This window comes from Chiloscyllium punctatum, chromosome 3 (genome assembly GCF_047496795.1).
Source record: "Chiloscyllium punctatum isolate Juve2018m chromosome 3, sChiPun1.3, whole genome shotgun sequence".
Taxonomy (NCBI): domain Eukaryota; kingdom Metazoa; phylum Chordata; class Chondrichthyes; order Orectolobiformes; family Hemiscylliidae; genus Chiloscyllium; species Chiloscyllium punctatum.
Genome location: NC_092741.1, coordinates 76,672,629 through 76,698,064, shown reverse-complemented (window position 1 = coordinate 76,698,064; position 25,436 = coordinate 76,672,629). Strand labels below are relative to the sequence as shown.

Here is a 25,436-nt window from a genome sequence, read left to right as displayed (position 1 = left end):
CTAATGGGGAGTGTGACGAACTGAAAATGGGTTGTCTGTGCTGGGACAAATCCATACAGAATGAGGGTGGGCAACAAACTGGAGGAGGGTGTTCATGTTCTAAAATTATTAAACTCAATGTTGAGTCCTGAAGGCTGTAAGGGACTTCAACAGAAGTTGAGATGTTGTTCATCCAGCTTGCATTGAGCTTTTCTGGAGTACTGCAATAGCCCTGAGGCAGAGATATTATAGAATCCCTACAGTGTGGAACCAGGCCATTTTGGCCCAACAAGTCCACACCAAGCCTCTGAAGAATAACACACTCTGATCAAGGTACCATAGTACTCTATATTTCCCCTTACTAATGCACCTAACCTACACATCCCCGAACACTATGGGCAATTTAGCACGGCCAGTTCACTTAACCTGCACATCCTTTTGACTGTGGGAGGAAACCGGAGCTCCTGGAGGAAAGCCACACAGACAATGTGCAAGGTCCACACAGACAGTTGCCCGAGGCTGGAATTGAACCTGGGTACCTGGCACTGTGAGGCAGCAGTGCTAACCACTGAGCCACTGTGCCACATATTAGCATGGGAACATGGTGGTGTGTTAAGTGGGAGACAACTGGGAATTGGTGATCTGCGATTTTCCCCCAGGTCCTATTCTGTATGGGCTGTTTCCAGCACAGCCAACCCATTTTCAACTATTCACACTCATTAACGTCCATTCAGCACTTATCTCTCTCCAACTTATCATCAACAATTCCTTTGCCTGCTTCTCTCTCTTTTTTTTTCTCTCTCTCTGTGTTTGTGTTTGAGCAAGGTCCCCATCCAATCAACTCACTACTCCTTTGCCCTACCCTTCCCCATATTTATCGACATTAAAACACCATTTCCCAAATGTTTTCGGTTCTGACAAAAGATCACTGGACTTGGAACATTAACCCTGTTTCTATCTCCACAGATGCTGCCAGGCCTGCTGAGTTTCTCTCTTTTTGTTTTTATTTCCCATCTCCAGCCTTAGTAGTTATTTTATTTTGTTTCAGGTTTGACAAGATGATTGTTATGGCTTACCTCAATATTTCCTTTGAGAGGGGGATAGCTGGGGAATGCCAAGGTGCCTGATCCTGATAGTGACCCAGAAAGCCTGTTGGAAACATACATGACTGAAATTTGAGCATTATTATAATGTTCATAGCAACAATAACTTACATAATATCTTCCATGGAATAAATTTCAGTGAGATGCATCATGGGAGTGTTAAAGAGAAAATTAAACTCTGAGCCATATAAGGCAAACAGGGCAAACAGCTAAAAGTTTTGTAAAACAAGTCGGTTTTAAGAGGTGATGTAAAGGAAAAGAAGAGAGTTAGAGAGTCTCAGAACTTTACGGAGGGAAATTTGGAGCTTAGCATTTGCAGGCACAGAAACCACTGGTTGAACAAATAAAGTCAAACCTGTTCAGGCAGCCAAAATTATCAAAGTGAAGATAACTGTTGTTAAGGCTGAAAAGATTAGAAAGATAGGTGGCTTTGAGGCCATGATTGGATTTAAAAACAGAAAGCAATAAAATTGTAAAATAAATGCATTGCTTCAGCAGGAGTCGGTGCAGATCAGAAAGCACAATCCCGATTAGTGAATGTAACTTATTGCACATAAAGACAAGGCAGCAGAGTTTTAGAATTCCTCAATGTTATGAAATGAAGTATGCTGGGATAGTTTATTTTGGAACTAACTAAGACAGGAATGAAGATTCCAGCAGCAGATGAGCTAAGGTGGAGTCAGTGTGGTGATGTTAAATGAGTAGGAAGTGGTGGTCTTAGTGATTGGAATCACATCTCTGGTTCAGCTATGACACTGTGGTTGCATTCTAGTTTATTCTTAGACAGTTGCCAGGAAAGGGGATAGAGTCAATGAACCAGTGTTTGGAGGTGAGACTGAAATCAGTGACTATAGTCTTCCTGATATTTAGCTTGAAGAAATTTCTGCTCATCAAGTATTGGATGTCAGGTAAGCTTTCTGATAATTTAGTATTAATGGAGGAGTCAAGACATTGTTAGTGAGATGGAGCTGGGTATCACTATTGCATTGGTGTAAATTAGTTCCATATTTTTGATGTTGCTGAGAGGCAGCATGTATATGACAAATAGGAGAGAGCTAAGGATCGCTTCTTAATGTGACACCAGAGGTTGTTTGTGCGTGAACAGGGACAAACCCAATGAAATTGATACTTTGGCTGTGATTAGCTAGATAATAGAACCAGCCAAGTGCAGTCCCATTCAGCTGGACAACAGTGAAGAAGCATTCACCAAAGGTGTCATTGCCATGTCAAATTCTGTAGTCGGGTAAAGGGCAAGAAGCAATAGTTTCCCAATATCACAGTGTGACTATATTGCATTGTTGACAGCTACTATTGTTCAGGTTTACATATGAAGAGGGGGGATGCAAGACTGTGTAACAGCGATCCAGTGCTGTGTTAAAAGCAGGATTTTAATGAGCATGTGGTAGAGGGGAAGAGGAATTGGAATTAAAGCAATGTTTGCTAAATGATCTATTTACATTTTTTAATATTTAAATTAGGGGATTTGGGCTTCATTGACAGGGCCAGTATTTGTTACCCAACCTCAATTGCCCTCGAGTAGGTGGTGGTGGTGATCTACTATAGTCTATTTAGTGTGATATACTCAGTGCTATTAGGGAGGGAATTTCTGGAATTTGGCTCAGTGCCAGTGCCTTGAAGATGGTGGGCAGATTTTGGGGAGTCAGGAGGTGAGGTAATCCCTGCAAAATTCCTAGCCTCTGATCTGTTCCTTTAGCCACAGTATTTGTAGGGCTAATCCAGTTCAATTCCTCCTCAATGATTAACCCCAGGATGTTGATAGTGGGGGTTCAGTGATGGTAAAGCAATGGTTGTCAAATGTTGATGGTTAGATTCTCTCTTGTTGGAGATGGTCATTGCCTGATACACTTGTGTGGTATGAATGTTACTTGCCACTTGGCAGCCCAAGCCTGGATATTGTCCAGTTTTTATTTTGCATATGGGCATGAGCTGCTTCAGTATTTTAGGACCCGTGAAAGGTGCTGAACATTATCCATGTATTTCTGACTTCTAAGCTTATGATGGAGATGAAGTCGATTAGTCTTAAGACACTAGATTTAGATTTAGATTTTTTTTGGGGGTTACTTTAGGTTCAGCCCAATAAGTCCACACTGACCCATTCCCCTACATTTTCCCCCCTATGGCAACTTAGCATGGCCAATTCACCTAACCTGCACATCTTTGGACTGTGGGAGGAAACCGGAGAACCAGGAGAAAACCCACGCAGACACTGGTAGAAAGTACAAACTACTCTGAGGAATTCAGAGATTTTAAAAGAGCTGGGATAACTGGCTTCCAGCAACCACAATGCTTTTTAAAATGGGCAGTGTTTTCACAAGAAAAACAAAGTTTGCAGCACTGTTCTTCTTTATTTCTAACTTCACAGCACAACAATAACATAAATTACACTGAAGGGCACCTTTTAGATAACATACTTTACTTATGATGTCTTCTGATGTAAGTAATGCACAGCTCTTACATGCATCTCTGGCTCTCTTCCAAAATAAGTACAATTTCTTCTGGGAAGCCTTTTATATGGATTTGAACTTTTTTTTTAATAGTGCACGCAAAGAGCTAATTATGTCAGGAAAAAAATAAATTGTGGGTTACAACAAATGTTGTTTTCCTGATACTCTGAGTAATAGTTTCCACAATGATCAATTTGATCCTGCTGTAAGACAAAGCAGACATTAAGGCTTTCTTCATTTGATTCACAATCTGGTATATTGCACTGGAAAAGCAGATTAAATTCCTTTTTAGATTGTCTGAAATAATTCTTGGTGTTTATCTTTAGTAAAATCAATGAACCTCTCTGTGTTTACTTCCACTCTGTAATATTACACCCGTGCAAATCAGCAGAGATTGTTCATTGTGAAGGTAATAGTGCCTACAATTCCACAACCTCTGTACAAAGCTCACGTAACATGTTGCCTTGTCAATGCCAAGATGAAGGACATCACTAAGCTGGTGAACGTTTGGAGGCAATAAAAGGGGACCAATCATGAATTGGGGTCCATGTCCAAATGATTACCATTGAAAGTATTCAAGGCCAGCAGTCAGACTGGCAGGATCTGCTGAGGAAGTTAAAAAGCTGGACTTACTCCCAGTGCCAAACACAAATACATTTTTAAAAAGTTCGATAAAATCATACAGGATGGAGGGTTTCAGATCTGTGACATTGGGACCAAATTTGGCAGGTGGAAGCTGTTGAGAGTTCATGGGTTGAATCTCATCAATACTGGGATCAGTGTGCATGTTAAAGCTTACCTAATATAGTGGGTGAGAGTTAAAATTAATTTGAGGGGGGTGGGAGGGGAGCTGGGTGAAAAATTAGAGAGGAACTACAAAGTGCACCAGCAATCAAGTAAGGCAGATGGTCTCAGAATATGAGGAAACGGATAGGGAGGAAATGCAAAGTGGCTTTTGTGTTTGCAGTCTGTATGTGTGTGGTAAGCTAAGTCGGCACGAGTCCCACAAGTGCCACATGGGGCTCTGCTATACTGACAATCATAGAAGTACGGGAAGGATTCAGAACTTAACATTGTGCCTATAAGATTCAGGAGAAAGGAGAATGGTTTTAAAAAAATAGTTGGTAGCATTGGCCAAGAAAATGATTAAAGCATTGGAGACAAGTTATGTAGTTGAAGGGTCAAGATATTAACTATTTGGTGAGAATTAAGTAACAATAGAGGAGTATTGAGCTCCCAGGTGCATACTATTGATACACAAATCATGAGGCAAATAGCAAATTACCAGGCACATTCTATAAAGATGTGAGAACTGTACAGTAATGACGATGGATTTTGTCAATTATCCTGATATAAGTTAGGGTAGTAACAATTGCTAATTATTGTTCCTGGGCTGAATCACCAACTAGTGGATAACCCATTCTTTAACTTTTTCATGCAAAGGTTTGACAATTCATTCAGATTTCATATTTGTCAAAAATAAATGAATCAACACCTGAATCAACTAATAACAACTGAAAGACCTGAATCAACCTCGCAATTGGAACTGAACAATGTGTAGACTTGAGGAGGAATTGTGAAGATGACTTTGTCAAAGCTTCCAGGGTTCCTTCTACCTTTTGCTTCATTCTCTCTTTAAGCAAAACATGGCATTTTGTTTTGTTATTCTGTTCCAAATGCAACCCCTCCTTCATATTCTACATCTGCCCATGTTTCAAATAGTTTGCCAAATGGAAATGAGAACCCTCAGTCATATACCTTTTAACACCAGAATTTTGCTTAACATTTATGTTCCTCTCCACCCGAAAGCATCCTCTGATGTAAACTATGCTTTGTATAGACTCATGGCACTCCTACCTGTGATAGAAGCCTGTGTTTCTCTCAAGAAGCTTTTCCTAACAACAATTTTGAGATGAGCTTTTGCAATGTAATTTTTAGAGATATGTTCCATATTATAGTTTTTTCTCAACAAAACAAGTATAATGAAAAACATATTGACATTCTTGTTGTGGAGAGAGAATAGGGAAGTGGAATTAATTATATAGGTTTGACAGAGGGCTTGCACAGTCATAATGGGCTGAGCGGTTCCTCATAAGCAGAATCATTTTCTGGTATTTACAGATTATCTCTGTTTATTTAGACTTTTAAATTCTTCTGAAATAGTCATCTCAACTATTTTTATCAACTTTGAGTCTGCAGCTTATGCTTTCTTGGGTTAATTGGCATAAATTTTCTCCTTTGTAGAGTTGACATATGCTACTTATTTATATAAAGGCAAAAATCATCAGATGTAACAATACATACCTCTTGGCGTATGAACTGAATATTATCTTTCATACATGCCCTTATGCATGCTTACTAAATCTTTCAGTAATTGGACTATTTAAATATCAGTGAGATGTTTGATTTATCCGTCTGGGTGAACATAAAGAGCAGCAGTTATAATCAGGCACACTTAGTTAATCAGTGTAAAACATGCCTCTGTCACTCTTTCAGACAGAGAATTTCAGACCCATCATCTCTGGGTGAAAAGAATGACAACCTGATTATGAATTGTCTGCTAACTGAAATGGATGTTCCTTTCCGTTCCAGCTATGCTCCTCATAATTTCATATATCTCAAATACATTTCCATTTGGCCATCTATGCTCCAAAGCAATCAATGCGACCTATCTAGGCTTACATTGCTACAATTCTCCATTCCTGATAATATTATTGCAAATCTCCTTTGCACTCGTAGTGTAGTCACATCAGTTTAATAACACAACAACCAAGTGGTTAGCACTGCTGCCTCACAGCACCAGAGACCTGGGTTCAATTCCCGCCTCAGGCGACTGACTGTGTGGAGTTTGCACATTCTCCCTGTGTCTGCGTGAGTTTCCTCTGGGTGTTCCGGTTTCCTCCCACAGTCCAAAGATGTGCAGGTCAGGTGAATTGGCCATCCTAAATTGCCCGTAGTGTAGGTAAGGGGTAGATGTAGGGGTTGCGCTTCAGCGGGGCGGTGTGAACTTGTTGGGCCGAAGGGCCTGTTTCCACACTTTAAGTAATCTAATATAATCAAAACTGAAGGCCATTTTCTACTTCTACAAACTCCTCTCTACTCTTCTACACTCTACTCAGCTAATCTATGTGAGGGAATCCCAGTCAAGCACCAAGATCAGGCACTCCCCCAGCCTAAGGTGTATTGACATTATTGATTGCCAAACAATTTCAGTCTTGAAATCTGTACTGCTAATCATACTTACTCAAAAAGAAGTTACTCCTTGTAAGGGTTACCAATACCAGGAAAGCATTTCTAATACCAATAGTCCTTACTACTAGCAGCAAAGGTTATAAATTTTACACAGTTGACTACATGATGACATATTTGGGACTTGACTATTAAAAAGGGCACAGGACATTTTGGGAAGGTAAGAAGCTAAGAAGAGGTGGAGTAACTTTGTTAGTTAATTATGCTATTAGCATTAAAGAGAAAGGAGATCTTAGTACAGGTAACCAGGATGTGGAAATGGTTTGGATAGAGATGGGAAATGACGGAGACCTGAAGTCACTTGTGGGAATGGTGCGCAGGGCCCCTAACAGTAACAAGAATGTCGGGTGAAACAGCCAGGCAGAAATAATAGAAGCTTATCAGAAAGACACGCAATAATGGTGGGAGATTTTAAACTGCATATAGACTAGAAAAATCAGGTAGGCAAAGCTAGCTTAGGTGAGGAGTTCATAGGATATTTTCAGGATTGTTTCTTAGAACAGCATGTTTTGGAGCCAACCAGGGAGGAAGCTATACTAAACATGATCATATGCAACAAGTTAATATTAAGTAACTTGAAAATTAGACTCCTTACACTGAAGTTCCTTTCATCAGAACCTGCAGATTTACACATTCAGCTTCAGACAAGATTACTTTAAAAATAACAAATCATGTATTCAAAAACAGCTTTTTTTTCTCTTGGAGGATTATGAATCTTTCAAACCCTTCTTGAAAGGGTGATGGAAGCAGAACCTTTAAATATTTTTCAGCCAGAGATGAAGAGATTCTTGGTAAGCAAGCAGCAGAAAGTTTATCAAGGCTATGATGAAATGTGGATTTGAGATTACAATCAGATCAGCCACAACTTTATTGAATGATGGAGCAGTTCCTTGTTTGTAGGTTCGAAATACCACCTTATGCAAAAATATACTCCCTATTCCTAAGCAATAAGATTCACTTAATGTGCTAATTAACAATAGTACTTGGCAATTAATAATCAATTTGCTATGGTTTATGTTTCTTAATTTATAATCAGTAAACAGTCCTACTCCCAATAACTTTGACAACAGTTATTGAGCCTTAATAAAACTCATAGCATCTTACAATTCTAACAAATTTCAAGACTTTGACTAAAGCAGATACAGCTGATTTTTCAACGGAAATCCCCTGTCGCTAAAAAAAAATCACAGTACATATTTAAATTTGAATGTCTGTCCATTTTATAGTGGAATGTGTAATTCTGCAGAAGTGAGGGATACCAGATGCTGTCCAGGTTGAAAAGATGATGAAGCTGAGTAAACAGAAAATAAACTCTGATTCTTGGAAGCCAAACTGCCCTTCATCAGCCAATAGTTAGAATAATTGATAAACTGATTTAAAGTTGTTTTCAGGAGCAGTGAGAAACTTGAGTGGTTGATGGTTTGTGTGTAATCTCTGTACAATGGAGCGTGTAGTCAATCATATGTGAAATGATAAGGAACTACTGGAAGGAAATGAAAAGGAAGTACTGGCACTGGAGGGTGTGCAGACAAGGTTCACGGGTTGATTCAGAAATTGTTGGATTATGAGGAGAGATTGAGTAGACTGGGACACTATTCATTGGAATTTAGAAGAATAAGGGGGCATTTTATAGAAACATGAAGGGGATAGATAGGATAGAAGCAGGGAGGTTGTTTCCACTGAAAAGTGAAACTAGAACGAATGGGCATAGCACCAAAATAATTGGAAATATCAATTTAGGACTGAGTTGAGGAGCAACTTCTTCACCCAAAGGGTTGTGAATCTGTGGAATTCCCTGCCCAATGAAGCAGTTGAGACGACTTCATTGAATGTTTTTAAGGCACACATAGAATTTTGAAATGTAAGGGGGTTCAAGGGTTATGGTGAGTGGGCGGGTAAGTGGAGCTGAGCCCATGAAAAGGTCAGCCTTTGATCATCTTAAATGGAGGAACAGCTCGGTGGGCCAGATGGCTTACTCCTGCTCCCATTTCTTATGTTCTTATGAACCTGGAAGCCTGTGGATCATATTAAGAATTTCTTAAAAATGTAATCTGAAAGAACAGGGAAATGTACATGAATTCTGGGCAAGCGACTAGACAGTAAATGTTTTTGTTTGATGCTGTTCCTGATGAAATCAAGTAGAATTAGTACCGCAGTGATAATGAAACAATCTTGTAATTATGTGATAGACATAACTCAATCTACAAGAGAGACTAATATTGTCTCTGAATTCACAGATTATAGCTTCATGCTTCACTTCAAACATTTGAGCACATAACCTGAAGAAGGGCTTATGCCCGAAATGTCGATTCTCCTGTTCCTTGGATGCTGCCTGACCTGCTGCGCTTTTCCAGCAACACATTTTTCAGCTCTGATCTCCAGCATCTGCAGTCCTCACCTTTCTCCTAGCACATAACCTAGCCTGGCACTTCAAGACACAACTGTGTAAATGCTGCACTTTGAAATTGTGGTCCTTTGGGTGAGGCATCAAACTATAAAGTTCTGTCTACTGTCTCATGGTATTCCTGTGATCTGTTCATCTTCTGATGATGATATTGTGGGACCTTGCTGTATGCACACTTAGCTGCTGTGTTTCCTACATTTCAACAAGGGCCAGATTTCAATGTAATTCATTTGATGTGAAGAATGTTTGTAGTGTCTTGAGGTTATGAAAGGTGGTTTTTTTTAAATATACGAATCAGCTCTACTTTTGCAATTAGTTTGGCAACTGACTTTCTTTGGCTAATATTTTCGAATTAACGATAGGGAAAAAAGTACACAGGCAGTGAGTGGGTAGCACCATTCAAGGTTTGCTGTATATGTCATTTGAAAAAGCATACAGCACTTCTTACCTGCTTTCATAAAATTATAGGAGGCAAAGAGGAATGTAAAATACAAACAAAGAAAAAACACTGGAAATACTCAGCAGTTCAGGCAACATCTGTGGAAAGCAATGGAGTTATTGTTTTAGGTCAATGATCATTTATAAAGAAATGTTATGCTTAAATTATGTGCAACGGGCCAGTGAAAGCTGTTTGTGAATACTACCTCCTGCATTATTGATAAGCATTTCTCTCACACATACCACGGATGGTGTGGCAGCTCCCTTTTCAAAGCAGGAACTTGCTGCAGAGAGAGAAAAGTGCCTTCCACTTGAGATAACTAGGAGGCATTAAATAATGTAATATGGGTAGATAAGTATATGCATTGAATTTTTGCTTTGCACAGAGATACATAAGAAATAGACACTTCAATAGTGTATGATTATACAGTGGATGGAAAAGCAGGATATTATGATTATTTGCTCAGATTCTGGTAAACATAAGATTTATGAGACAGAGTTCGGAAGGTAGGTTTAGAATTTAACACGTTTGAAAAGACAGAGCTGGATGTTGAGGTTAGAACAGTCAATGCCAATTATATAAAACAGCATGGTGGCTCAGTGGTTAGCACTGTTACCTTACAGAGCCAGGGAGCTGGGTTCAACTCCAACCTCAGGCAACTGTCTGTGTAGAGGCTTTTTTTTGATTAGGTTTGTTTCCCAACAGTGTGGAAACAGGCCCTTCGGCCCAACCAGAGTATTGAGTACAGGAGTTGGGAGGTCATGTTGCGGCTGTACAGGACTTTGGTTAGGCCACTGTTGGAATATTGCGTGCAATTCTGGTCTCCTTCCTATTGGAAAGATGTTGTGAAACTTGAAAGGGTTCAGAAAAGATTTACAAAGATGTTGCCAGGGTTGGAGGATTTGAGCTACAGGGAGAGGCTGAACAGGCTGGGGCTGTTTTCCCTGGAGCGTCGGCGGCTGAGGGTGATCTCATAGAGGTTTACAAAATTATGAGGGGCATGGATAGGATAAATAGACAAAGTCTTTTCCCTGGGGTGGGGGAGTCCAGAACTGGAGGGCATAGGTTTAGGGTGAGAGGGGAAAGATATAAAAGGGACCTAAGGGGCAGCTTTTTCACGCAGAGGGTGGTACATGTATGGAGTGAGCTGCCAGAGGAAGTGGTGGAGGCTGGTACAATTGCAACATTTAAGAGACATTTGGATTGGTATATGAATAGGAAGGGTTTGGAGGGATATGGGCCGGGTGCTGGCAGGTGGGACTAGATTGGGTTGGGATATCTGGTCGGCATGGACAGGTTGGACCGAAGGGTCTGTTTCCATGCTGTACATCTCTATGACCATCCGACAAGTAACCCACCCAGACCCATTTCCCTCTGATTAATTGACCTAATACTATGGGTAATTTAGCATGGCCAATTCACCTGACCTGCACATCTTTGGACTGTGGGAGGAAACCCACGTAGACACAGGGAGAATGTGCAAACTCCACACAGACAGCCACCCAAGGCTGGAATCTAACCTGGGACCCTGGTGCTGTGAGGCAGCAGTGCTAACCACTGAGCCACCATGCCACCCCTTTTGCACATTCTCCTCCCATCTGTGTGGATTTCCTCCCACAACCCAAAGATGTGCCTGTTAGGTGAATTGGCTGTGCTAAAATGGGCAAAGTGTTCTGGACTGTGGTAGATTAGGTGTATTAGCTGGGGCAAATGTAGAGGAATGGGTTACTCTTCAGAGGGTCAGTGTGGACTTATTGGGCCGAATGGCCTGTTTCCACACTGTATTTTAAAAAAAGGCTGCCCTATATAACGACGTGCTGTGGTAGCCTTAAGGAGAAGAAGGAGTGAGTCTTTCACCCCTCAGATTGAGGAATTCCTGCCCTCAAGATCTACTAGGAGAAAGTGAGGACTGCAGATGCTGGAGACCAGAGTTGAAAAGTGTGGTGCTGGAAAAACACAGCAGGCCAGGCAGCATCCAAGGAGCAGGAGAATCGACATTTCGGGCAGAAGAAGGGCTTATGCCTGAAACGTCGATTCTCCTGCTCCTCGGATGCTGCCTGGCCTGCTGTGTTTTTCCAGCACCACACTTTTCAACTCAAGATCTACTACCCAACCTGAGTGGCCAGTGGTTGTTGCAGACCCAGCTGCAGCAGAGTTCAGCGGTGGATACTGCTGGAATTGCACACAGTCATATGACAGGGGTTCATGAATCCCAGACTCTGCTTAAATCCTGGATTTTAGGGGAAGCATGAGCAAAAGGGGTGGGGTAGGGAAGGCAAGTGGGAATGTACAAAGAGGGTATTGTTTTGGGGAGTGCATTTTCCCCCCTTCCCCTTTTCTCACTTCAGGTAATGAAGCAGACTTCACAAACACACACAGCTGCCACGCCAACTGCATTATGGCACAGGCAACTTAATATTCAGATCAGTCTGCTTGTTAATTGTCAATTGAGCTTGTTAGAGCTTATTTTAAAGGAGCAGATGGGCTTCCAATTTTGACACCCATCCAACTATATCATCCCAAATGTAAAATCCAGGCCACCGTTTTTTTTGGCAGTTTTGTGAATTTTCCCTGCGATATTTTCTGTAGTTTTGTTGCAGACGTCCTTCAGAATATTGAACTGCAGCCCTATCAACCCTTGTCCTCTGGGAGGTTTGATTTGAGCACTTTGTGTGTGATATTGTGTGGCAGTGACCTGGTAATCTTTATTCCTAATTGTTGTAGAATTCAGTACACTAATACAATTCACATTAAAGCATGTGAAATTTACTTTATTTTGTGCTTTATGTCAATAACACATTGAGGTACCAGTCTGAGGCATCCCAGGCAGGACCTACATGGTTGCTGAGATTGCTTGCTCCTTATGACGAGATAGGCTTTTCCTTATGTATGGAATTATTTACATCTGCGCCCATTGGATATGTTATATCGCACTCAAATGTGGTACGTGTCACCTTTTCTCTTCAAATGCTTATTCCACACGAGTGTCTTCTTCCTTACTGACCTCAGAGTCATGATTAAACGAATCTCATTATATCACAAAGTTGATCTTCATCACAAATGCAAAACAGTCTCATTGTATTTGCAGCTCATTTTGTGCTACTGGCATTGAATAATCTGACACACATGCTACATAGTTTCAGTGTAAATTTTGTGTCAAAACTGATTTATGCTTTGAATTGTCTGACAGCAACACAGTGACAATAGCAAAGTTTGTAGTAGCATGCACAGTAGAATTTGTTCATTAATCAAGAAACCAAAAAAAAGTCCCTTTTCAGCTTCTAGATGTCACCCAAGACACCGGTGTGGAGATGCTGCCCTGCACAGGGTGACTGTCTGTCTGTGTGGAGTTTGCACATTCTCCCCATGTTGGTGTGGGTTTCCTCCGGGTGTGCCGGTTTCCTCCCACAGTCCAAAGATGTGAAAATCAGGTGAATTGGTCATGCTAAATTGCCCACAGTGTTAGGTGCATTAGTCAGAGGGAAATGGGTCTGGGTGCGTTACTCTTCGAAGGGTCAGTGTGGACTTGTTGGGCCAAAGGGCCTGTTTCCACACTGTATCAAATCTAATCTAATCTAATGAGGGAAGCTTGTGTACTGTCCTGTGAACAATGTTTGCTTACCCAAACCCTGTGAAATAGTGAGGACTGCAGATGCTGGAGAAGTCAGAGATGATAAAGTGTGGCACTGGAAAAAGCATAGTAGACAAACAGGAGGCTGGAAGAACACAGCAAATTAGGCAGCATCAGGAGGTGGAGCAGTCAATGTTTTGGGTGTAACCCTTCTTCAGGACAGCAGGTCAGGCAGCATCTGAGGAGCAAGAGAGTTGATGTTTTGGGCATCACCTGGACCAGGAAGACATAAGACATAGGAGTGGAAGTAAGGCCATTCGGCCCATCGAGTCCACTCCGCCATTCAATCATGGCTGCTGGGCACTTCAACTCCACTTACCCGCATTCTCCTCCTAGCCCTTAATTCCCCGAGACAACAAGAATCTATCAATCTCTGCCTTGAAGACATTTAGCGTCCCGGCCTCCACTGCACTCTGCGGTAATGAATTCCACAGGCCCACCACTCTCTGGCTGAAGAAATGTCACCGCATTTCTGTTCTGAATTTACCCCCTCTAATTCTAAGGCTGTGTCCCCGGTCCTAGTCTGCTCACCTAACGGAAACAATTTCCTAGCATCCACCCTTTCCAAGCCATGTATTATCTTGTACGTCTCTATTAAGTCTCCCCTTAATCTTCTAAACGCCAATGAATACAATCCCAGGATCCTCAGCCGTTCCTCATATGTTAGACCTACCATTCCAGGGATCATCCGTGTGAATCTCCGCTGGACACGCTCCAGTGCCAGTATGTCCTTCCTGAGGTGTGGGGACCAAAACTGGACACAGTACTCCAAATGGGGCCTAACCAGAGCTTTATAAAGTCTCAGGAGCACAATGGTGCTTTTATATTCCAACCCTCTTGAGATAAGTGACAACATTGCATTCGCTTTCTTAATCACAGACTCAACCTGCATGTTGACCTTTAGAGAATCCTCGACTAGCACTCCCAGATCCCTTTGTACTTTGGCTTTATGAATTTTCTCACCGTTTAGAAAGTAGTCTGTGCTTTTATTCTTTTTGCTAAAGTGCAAGACCTCGCATTTGTTCATGTTGAATTCCATCAGCTATTTCCTGGACCACTCTCCCAAACTGTCTAGATCCTGCTGCAGCCTCCCCACTTCCTCAGTACTACCTGCCTGTCTACCTAACTTTGTATCATCTACAAACTTCGCCAGTCCCTTCATCCAGATCATTAATATATAATGCGAACAGCTGTGGCCCCAACACTGAACCCTGCGGGACACCGCTCGTCACCGGCTGCCATTCTGAAAAAGAACCTTTTATCCCAACTCTCTGCCTTCTGTTAGACAGCCAATCCTCAATCCATCCCAGTAGCTCACCTCGAACACCATGGGCCCTCACCTTGCTCAGCAGCCTCCCATGTGGCACCTTATCAAAGGCCTTTTGGAAGTCTAGATAGACCACATCCACTGGGTTTCCCTGGTCTAACCTACTTGTCACCTCTTCAAAGAATACCAACAGGTTTGTCAGGCATGACCTCCCCTTAGTAAATCCATGTTGACTTGTTCTAATCAGACTCTGCTCTTCTAAGAATTTAGAAACCTCATCCTTAATGATGGATTCTAGAATTTTACCAACAACCGAGGTTAGGCTAATTGGCCTATAATTTTCCATCTTTTGTCTTGATCCTTTCTTGAACAATGGGGTTACAACCACGATCTTCCAATTATCCGGGACTTTCCGTGACTCCAGTGACTCTTGAAAGATCTCAACCAATGCCTCCGCTATTTCCTCAGCCACCTCTCTCAGAACTTTAGGATGTATCCCATCGGGGCCAGGAGATTTATCAATTTTAAGACTTTTTAGCTTTTCTAGCACCATCTCTTTTGTAATGACAACCATACTCAACTCAGCCTCCTGACTCCCTTTAATTGTTGGGATATTACTCCTATCTTCTGAGAAATAAATGGGGGAAGGTGGTGGAAAGGTAGGTGGGATGGTGATAGGTGGGTGAAGGTAGGAGGTGATTGTGATAGGTCGGTGGGAAGTGTGGAGTGGATAGGTGGGAAGGAAGACAGGTAAGTCAGGTCAAGGGGGTTGTTGAGTCAGAGGGTTGGATGTGGGATAGGGTGGGGGGAAGGGGGGATTTGTAAACTAGTGAATTCTTAACCCCCTTCCCCTTCCCCCTCCCCAGTCCCGAGGAAAGGTTATGCCTGAAACGTCGACACTCTTGCTCCTCAGATGTTGCCTGACCTGCTGTGCTTTTCCAGCACCACTATAATCTAGCCATGGGAAATGCAGGGTTGCAGGGAGAGGGTGGGAGGGAGTGGGTTTGCGTGGGATGCTCTTCAGAGGGTTGGTGTGGACTCAGTGGGCTGAATGGTCTGCTTCCACACTGTAGGAATTCTATGATTACAGTTTTTGATTTCTTTTCTCCTTTTCAATTTTCAATCCTGGTTTATCTCATGAAACAATGACACAGGTTACAGAGGATTATTTTAAGCAGTGGATGAGACCTACCTGGAAGTTTTGGGAGAGCCTGTTGTTGTGAATTATTTTTGCATTTATCTTGGTTACTTGCAATTACGCTGAATTGACGTGTTGCAGACAAAACATTCCAAAGCTTATTTCTGATTTGAGCTGCGAAGATGAAAACCAACAACCAACCAACATCAATTCTCCTGCTCCTTGGATGCTACCTGATCTGCTGCGCTTTTCCAGCAACATATTTTCAGCTCTGATCTCCAGCATCTGCAGTCCTCCCTTTCTCCTCGAATAACCAACAATGCCAATTTTCTACATTAAAGTAGACAAGCACCTTTTAAAGTGCTCGCCATTTGCATGCTGCAAAGTATTAATGATGTTTTTTCTCTCCAAAGGCTGGTGAAAGATGCGCCATGGGATGAAGTTCCACTGGCTCACTCCCTGGTGGGTTTTGCCACTGCATATGACTTCTTGTATGACGACCTGAACAGAACTCAACAGGAGAGGTACTTGGAGGTAATCACTGATGCATCTTACCACATGTATGAAACATCTTTCATTCGCGGTTGGGGATTTCAATATCTGCACAACCATCAACCTACCAACTGTGTGGCCTTGTTGACAGGAAGTCTCATTCTCATGAACCAAGGTATGTAACAGTCATAATTAGGTTTGGTTCCAAATAAGTCATTAATGTTCTTATGAAATAAGTAGAAACTAAAACCATGAATAATGTGAAAAAGATGCAAAAGAGCTACTAGGCTTAATTCTGTTTTTCAGCCATTTTGTCCATAGCCCTGTAGATTATGTTATTTCAAGTGCATATCCACAAGAATATAAGAAATAGGAGCTGGAATAGACCATTGGGCCCATTGAGCCTATTCCATCATTCAGTATGACCATGGCTCAGCTTTGGATTCAATCCATTTGTCTGCCACTCTCTTTGATTCCCTGAGAAACCAAAATCTATCTCTGCCATCTGGCAAATTCTTGCCTATCCAGTCAACCTACCTAACTACATGGCCTTTTGCAGACTTTTAGGCCCTGATTGTCAGATGAGAACTAATCACTGTCAACCTCCATGCTCCTCCTACTCTTTTGCAGTAGGAGGAGCTCCACGTTTCTTGTTGATGCTTCTGATCCCGACTCCTTCAGAAATGACTGTGTGGAGCAGGATAATCAGGGGAAGTTAAACCAAATCCCCCTTTTGTACGGCAGTAAATGCCATTTTATGTCAAGCTTAAATGTTCCAAGGTTGCATGACCACAATTATTGTTATCCCAAACCTGGCATTTCTTTGAGTGTGAATATCCACCTAACCTCTTGCCCGCTCCCCCAAAATGATTCATTTCTCTCCTCACTCCAACCCTCATGCTAACAGTGATCACCCATCCGTCACCAACTGCCCCCCCCCCCCCCCCCCCCATTACCCCATGAATATACTCACCATCCTCATTTAACTCTTCCCCAATGCTGCCTCACCCTCAATAACACCAACCCTTTGGACATAAGTTGGACAGCAGCTATTTTCTCTATCACAGAGCTGATGACTGGGATGTGAGAGGTTGGGAGCTTGCTTGTGATTGGATGAGGAATGGCAAAGTGCCATTAGACCAGGGGTATACTTCTGACAGTTTTGTAAAAGGAAGGGCTGAGGGACTGAGTTGTTTGTTTGTTTGTTTGTTTGTTTGTTTGGGTGGATGCTGATACTCTCTGTCTGACCCCCCCCCCTTCTCTGTCTGACCCCCCCCCCTTCTCTGTCTGACCCCCCCCCCCTTCTCTGTCTGACCCCCCCCCTTCTCTGTCTGACCCCCCCCCCCCCTTCTCTGTCTGCCCTCCCCCTCCTTCTCTGTCCTTCTTCATATCTCCAATCACTGTGAAAATCTGACTGCTGTTTAATATCTGTCTGTGGGGGTGATATTGATAAAAGTTATAAGTGAGATTGCAACTTCTCAAGTGGATAAGTCAGGTGATTTAGCAATTTAATGTGCACTGACAGTATCTCAAAGAAAATTATAACTGGGAAGACACTGATTTTTGTTTTCCATCCCTATTAATGTATTTCAATTCCCTGAGTCGGCAAAATGTAAAGCTTGCAAATCTTCTTCAAGTCTCTGGCAAGGCTTCATATAACGATAATTGTTTACATGTGTGTGTAAAATGACAATGTTTCAAATGAGTTTCCAGGAAGTTTTTCCCAGCGTTAACTCACTGCTTAAGAAATTAAGAGCAAAAGGAATGGAAACAGGAGTTAGGGGGGAGTCTGCTCATCCACTTAATTAGGTAAAAACAATGGCTGCAGATGCTGGAAACCAGATTCTGGATTACTGGTGCTGGAAGAGCACAGCAGTTCAGGCAGCATCCGAGGAGCAGTAAAATCGACGTTTCGGGCATCATATTCCTAATGAAGTGCTTTTGCCCGAAACGTCGATCTTACTGCTCCTCGGATGCTGCCTGAACTGCTGTGCTTTTCCAGCACCAGTAATCCAGAATCATCCATTTAATTAGGTTAAGGTCGAACAAATGTTCTCAAAGGGGAGAGGGACCAGCAGGAGGTCATTGTACACATTGGTACCAACAACATAGGAAAGGAAAAGGATGAGATTCTGAAGGGAGAATATAGCAAGTTAGGCAGGAACTTAAAAAGGAGGTCCTTGAGGGTAACAATATCTGAATTACTCCTGATGCTACAAGGTAGGAAAAGGAGGGTAGAGCATATGAATGCATGGCTGAAGAGCTGTTGTATGGAAGAAGGATTCACATTTTTAGATCATTGGGATAGAAGTGACCTGTACAAGAAGGATAGATTTCGGGTGAATTGGAAGGGGACTAATATTCTGGCAGGGAGGTTTGCTTTGGTTCTCAGGAGGATTTAAACTAGTAAGGAGGGGTGAGCTGAGGGGAAGGACCCAGAGAGATACGGAGGAAAGAGATCAATCTGAGACTGGTACAGTTAGGAAATGGAGCAAGTCAAACAGTCAGAGCAGGCAGGAACAAACCAGAGAACATGGTAGGACTGGTAAAATAAAATAAACTGCATTCATTTCAATGCAAGGGGTCTAACTGGAATGGCAGATGAACTCAGGGCATGGTTAGGAACATAGGACTGAGATATCAGCATTTACAGAAACGTGACTCAGGGATGAGCAGGACTGGCAGTTTAATTGTTCCAGGATACAAATGATACAGGAAGGATAGAAAGGGAGGCAAGAGAGGAGGGGGAGTGGTGTTTTTGATAAGGGATAGCATTACAGCTGTACTGAGGGAGGATATTTCCAGAAATACATCCAGACAAGTTATTTGGGTGGAACTGAGAAGTAAGAAAGGGATGGTCACCTTCCCTACATTAGATTCCCTACAGTGTGGAAACAGGCCCTTCGGTCCAACAAGTCCACACCCCTCTCCACAGAACAACCCACCCAGACCCATTTCCCTCTGACTAATGCACCTAACACTATGGGCAATTTAACTTGGCCAATTCACCTGACCTGCACATCTCTGGACTGTGGGAGGAAACCGAAGCACTGGGAGGAAACCCACCCAGACACGGGGAGAATGTGCAAACTCCACACAGACAGGCACCTGAGGCTGGAATAGAACCTGGGTCCCTGGCGCTGTGAGGCAGCAATACTAACCACTGAGCCACCTTGCCACTTTATTGGGATTGTATTATAGACCCCCTAATAGTCAGAAGGAAATTGAAAAACTAATTTGTTCGGAGAATTCAGTAATCTATAAGAATAATAGTGGTTATGGTTGGGGATTTTAAATTAGGAGAAAGTGAGGATTGCAGATGCTGGAGATCAGAGCTGAAAACGTGTTGCTGGAAAAGCGCAGCAGGTCAGGCAGCATCAAAGGAGCAGGAGAATCAACATTTCGGGCATAAGCAATTCTTCAGGAAAGAGGAGGGTGTGCCAAGCAGGCTAAGATAAAAGGTCTTAGCCTGCCTGCCACACCCTCCTCATTCCTGAAGAAGGGCTTATGCCCGAAACATCGATTCTCCTGCTTCTTGGATGCTGCCTGACCTGCTGCGCTTTTCCAGCAACACGTTTTTCAGCTCAGGGGATTTTAAATTTCCAAACCTAGACTAGGACTGCCATAGTGTTAAGGGTTTAGATGGAGAGGAATTTGTTAAAAAGGATATGAAGATTTTCTGATTCAGTGTGTGGATGTACCTACTAGAGAAGGTACTAAATCTGACCTACTCTTGGGAAATAAGGCAGGGCAGGTGACTGAGGTGTTAGTGGGGGAGCACTTTGGGGCCAGCGACCATAATTCTATTAGCTTTAAAATAGTGATGGGAAAGGATAGACCAGCTCTAACAGGTCAAGTTCTAAAGTGAAGAAAGGCTCATTTTGATGGTATTAGGCAAGAACTTTCAAAAGTTGATTGATTGGGTGCAGATGTTCAAAGGTAAAGGGACGACTGGAAAATGGGAAGAGAAATGAAATAACGAGAGGCCAGAGAAAGTATATTCCTATCAGGGTGAAAGAAAAGGCTGGTAGGTGTAGGGAATACTGGATGACTAAAGAAATTGAGGGTTTAGTTCAGAAAAAGAAGGAAGCATATGTCAGGTATAGACAGGATAGATTGAGTGAATCGTTAGCGTATAATGGCAGTAGGAGTACACTTAAGAGGGAAATCAGGAGGGCAAAAAGATGATAGCTTTGGCAACTAGGATTAAGGAGAATCCAAAGGGTTTTTATAAGGGCAAAAGAGTAAATAGGAAGGGAATAGGGCCCCTCAAATATCAGCAAAGCGGCCTTTGTGTGGAACCGCAAGAGATGGGGGAGATACTTAGCGAGTATTTTGCATCAGTGTTTACTGTGGAGAAGGACATGGAAGATATAGAATCTATGGAAAATAGATGGTGAAATCTTGAAAAATGTCTATATTACAAAGGAGGAAGTGCTGGATGTCTTGAAACACATGAAGTTGGATAAATCCCTCAGACCTGATCAGGTGTGCCCTAGAACTCTATGGGAAGCTATGGAAGTGATTGCTGGGATATTTGTATCATTGATAGTCACAGGTGAGGTGCCAGAGTCTGGAGGTTTGCTAATGTGGTACCATTATTTAAGAAAGGTGGTTTGGACAAACCAGGGGACGAAAGACTAGTGAAGCTGATGTCAGTGGTGGGCAAGATATTGGAGGGAATCCTGAGGGACAGGATGTACACCTATTTGGAAAAGCAAGGACTGATTAGGAATAGTCAACATGGCTTTGTGCGGGGGAAATCATGTTTCACAAATTTAATTGAGTTTTATGAAAAAGTAACAAAGAAGAAGATTGAAGGCAGAGCAGTGGACGTGATCGAAATGGACTTCAGTAAGGCGTTCAACAAGGTACCCCATGAGAGACTGGTTAGCAAGGTTCGATCTCATGGAATACAGGGACAGCTAGCCATTTGGATACAGAACTGGCTCAAAGGTAGAAGACAGAGGGTGGTGGTGGAGGGTTGTTTTTCAGACTGGAGGCCTGTGACCAGTGGAGTGCCACAAGGATTGGTGCTGGGTCCTCTACTTTTTGTCACTTACATAAATGATTTGGATGTGGACATAGGAGGTATAGTTAGTAAGTTTGCAGATGACAGCAAAATTGGAGGTGGACTGGACAGTGAAGAAGGTTAGCACAGATTATAATGGGATCTTGATCAGATTAGATTAGATTCCGTACAGTGCAGAAACAGGCCATTCGGCCTAACCAGTCCACACTGACCCTCCGAAGAGTAACCCACCCTGACTCATTTCCCTCTGACTAATGGGCTGACTAATTCTTCCCACAGAGTCCAAATCTAGCACTATGGGTAATTTAGAATGGCCAATTCACCTGACCTGCACATCTTTGGATTGTGGGAGGAAACTGGAGCACCCAGAGAAAACCCATGCAGACACTGGGAGGATGTGCAAACTCCACACAGACAATTGCCCGAGGCTGGAATCGAACCTGGGACCCTGGTGCTGTGAGGCAGCAGTGCTAACCACTGAGCCACCGTGCTGCCCAAATGGGCTGAGGATGGGTCAATGGGCTGAGGATTTTAATTTGAGAGTTGCAAGATGTTGCATTTTGGGAAAACAAATCTTAGCAGGGCTTATGCACTTAATGGTCAGGACCTAGAGAGTGTTGTTGAACAAAGAGACCTTGGAGTGCAGGTTCATAGCTCCTTGAGAGTGGAGTCGCAGGTAGATAGGATAGTGAAGAAGGTATTTGATATGCTTTCCTTTATTGGTCAGATCACTGAGTATGCGAGTTGGGAGGTCATGTTGTGGCTGTACAGGTTGTTGGTTATGCCACTTTTGGAATATTGCGTTCAATTCTGGTCTCCTTCCTATTGGAAAGATGTTGTAAAACTTGAAAGGGTTCAGAAAAGATTTACAAGGATGTTGGCATGGTTGGAGGATTTGAGCTACAGGGAGAGGCTGAACAGGCTGGGGCTGTTTTTCCTAGAGTGTTGAAGGCTGAGGTGTGACCTCACAGAGATTTATAAAATCATGAGGGGCATGGATAGGATAAATAGACGACGTCCTTTCCCTGAGGTGGGGGAGTCCAGATCTAGAGGACATAGATTTAGGGTGAGAGGGGAAAGACATAAAAGGGACCTAAGGGGGCAACTTCTTCACTCAAGAGGGTGGTGTGTGTATGGAATGAACTGCCAGAGGAAGTGGTGGAGGCTGATACAATTGCAACATTTAAAAGGCATCTGGATGGGTATATGAATAGGAAGGGTTTAGAGGGATGTTGGCCAACGGCTGCAAAATGGGACTAGATTAGGTTGGGATATCTAGTCAGCATGGACGAGTTGGACCGAAGCGTCCGTTTCTGTGCTGTTTATCTCTATGACTCTGTGACTCAACTTCACCTTCTTGTCCTCTTTCTCAGCATTTCTTGATTCCATTAGTTTCCAAAAACATAGCAAACTCAGTCTTGAATACACTCATTGACTGACATCCAGAGTCTCCTGGGATTGAGAATTCCAAAGATTGTAATCCCCTGAATGAAAACATTTCTCCAACCCCAGTCCTAAATGGGCAGTTCTTTATCCTGAGACTGTGACCCCTTGCCCTCGACGCTCGAGCCAACAAATCAATATGTTTGTTGAAAACAGCAAAACTTCCCAGAAAATGTTTTTAGAGGTTAAAATAAATGAATTGAATATTATATACTCAGACTTGGTGTTAATTGCTTGGGCCACTGGTGGGAGATCACAAATATTCAAGTCATTTTAGGAGGATCACTTTGCTTAAATACCACCGACTAAACATTCACTGCCCCAACCTGAAAATATTGTAACTTCACATGTCCCAGAGGCTGTTCCTTAAGGCCATCTGAAAGAAGTTGGGGTGGTCCCAAGGAATTCAAAAGCTCATACCAAAGGAGGCAGAGATTTTCATAATAGGGCCATGATATTCCCCCCTCCTGACTGTCCATTACTGAAATCCTCACCCATACATTTATTCCGTTGTTGGTTTTCTTAGTGCATTCCTAACCAGCCCTTTCGCTTTGCATTGTAGTAAACTCAAAATCATTCATTATTCTGTAACTCCTATCTCAACTCGCGTCCAAACCTATTCACCTTTGTGCTCATGATCTACACCGGCTCCGAGGTCTACAAACCCCTCTCTGGCCTCACTATGCTCTGAACCCAATTTTAATATTGCGATTAAGTTTTGATTGAATTTAAAACCTTACCCCTTATCTCTGTAACCTATTGAAGCTCTAAAATCCTCTTCGTGCTTCTCTGGTTTCTTATGCCTGCCACCCCAGCCCCCACCTTTAATTGCCTTGACCCAAAGTTTTGTAAATCTCTTCCAAAACATTTATGCATTACTACAGTATGTACGCCATTAAATCTTTCCTGGAAGCTTACTTCTTGGACAAAGCCTTTGGTGACAAGTTCAGAATTTTCTTTAAGTGGATAGGTGGCATGATTTGTCTAACAATCTCCCTGCAGAATTCTCTGGGATCTTTGTATTACCCTAATGTGAGGTAGAGGCAATAAATAAATGCAAGTTGTTGCTGAGACCTGAAGGAGTAGGACCCATAAGGAAAGTTACAGTACTTTATTTTTTAAAAACCTAACTCCTCTGGCCTTTTTTCAATCCTGATCCATGTCCCTGTTAGGTTAGCTTGCCTGGATACTGAATGTTGCTTCCAGATCAGGCCCAAGTTCAAACTCCTTTCAAATTCACATAACATTCTCAGGATCCTATACGCAAATGTGTTTGAGGAGATTGCCGTTTTTTCGTGGGTGTCCTTGCTGCATGCTCAGTCGAAATCTCAATTCATCAATTTCAATAAGTACCAGGGCAGGTGAGTATACACCTCTGCACATCCATTGGGGAGAATTCCCCACTGCACTCTCCGATTTAAGAAAACTTATGGAGTCATTGGTATCATATAATATAAAGCAACTTTTTACAACTGTTGGTTCAAATTCTGATCTCTTTTCAGATCAAAGCATTGTGGAATTTCTGAATGCAATAAATATTTATTGCTTGTACTTTTTGTTTTATATTTTTAAAAAAGGCATTTTCAAGATTGCACATGGGAGAAATGGAGAAAAGTAGCTATTGTCTGAGTTCTCACTTTCTATAATGGATGGCTTTTCTCTATCTTGAAAAAAATGACTGATTGGAAGTCGACTTCTCCTCTATGTCTCCCCCTTGCAATTCCTCTCTCCTTGAGGCTTATTGGCGGTGTTAATTGGGCAAATGGAACAGGAATTTAGAGTGGGATTCATTGCCACTCTATTTCACATCCACAAAATCAACCTATTGCAAGCAGGAATGTGTGCAAGAAGTGCTGGCTCCACCTTCTGGTGTATGTAGGAAAGTGACTGGATTAAACGAAGACTTTACAAAGCCTGACATTCCTTCCATGATCTAAGTTGTATGACCTGGCTGAGAGGAAACACTGGAAGGTCATTGCCCCCTGCTGCAGCCAGACCTGGATTTCCATCCCCAAACCCAAGTCACCTCTGCCTTTTCGACGATACTTATAATCTCTGTGAATATAATGACGCATTGATTTCAAGCTTATTCAAGAGATTGGACTGACTTGAGGTGATTTATTGTATACAGTCACTGGTGACATCCTGATTATCTATCAAGGCTGCCCTTGTTTAATTCAAGAGAACCCACGTTAGCAGTTGGATGAGCCTGAAGATCGGTCCTTGAATCTTTATTGCAGTTGGCAACCATGGGAAAAGCTGCTGCACTGAACAAAGTGCAGTCACCACAAATCTGAGGAGAAATATCACCAGAGATGTCGCCACGAAGTCCTACAAATCCAATTGCAGATAGTTGCTCCAGTTTTGGTGTCCTCTCTGAGGCCAATATCCCCGACGGTAGGCGGGGTGGTTAAGGCCAGTCTATGTCGGGCGGATCAGGTCGTCCAAGTTCCTGACACAAAAACTCCCAAAGAAGCTCTTTACTGAGGCAAGTGGTTTCCACTAGAGCAGAGCAAACACCTTGAGGAATCCTGAAAAAGAAATAAACATCTCCACCAATTCATGGGAATCATATGCCCAAGATTACCCAAAGAGATGAAGAAACATTTGTGAAGGTGCCCTCACCATCTGAGCGTCTCTGACAGGTCCAGCTGGAAGCCAAATGCACACGCCAGAATGGGTGTATTGACTTGACATTGGATTCTTTACCCGAAACGTCGATTTCGAAGCTACTTGGATGCTGCCTGAACTGCTGTGCTCTTCCAGCACCACTAATCCAGAATCTGGTTTCCAG

At 42.6% G+C, this 25,436-nt stretch overlaps 1 protein-coding gene and 1 long non-coding RNA gene across 3 annotated transcripts in view; one reads left to right on the top strand and one right to left on the bottom strand.

Annotated features, from left to right (window-relative positions):
- The window catches only part of LOC140460892 (uncharacterized), a 57,807-nt gene that overhangs the window by 1,724 nt on the left and 30,647 nt on the right, over positions 1-25,436 (bottom strand). The window contains exon 3 of the long non-coding RNA XR_011954382.1: positions 1,056-1,128. This is a non-coding gene — a long non-coding RNA (uncharacterized lncRNA). The remainder of the gene's footprint in view (positions 1-1,055; positions 1,129-25,436) is intronic.
- Positions 1-25,436, top strand: part of dse (dermatan sulfate epimerase) — an 85,814-nt gene that overhangs the window by 42,750 nt on the left and 17,628 nt on the right. For both annotated transcript variants that reach the window (XM_072555574.1, XM_072555578.1), the window contains one exon: positions 16,089-16,342. In XM_072555574.1, the coding sequence (XP_072411675.1) occupies positions 16,089-16,342 (254 nt within the window). The remainder of the gene's footprint in view (positions 1-16,088; positions 16,343-25,436) is intronic.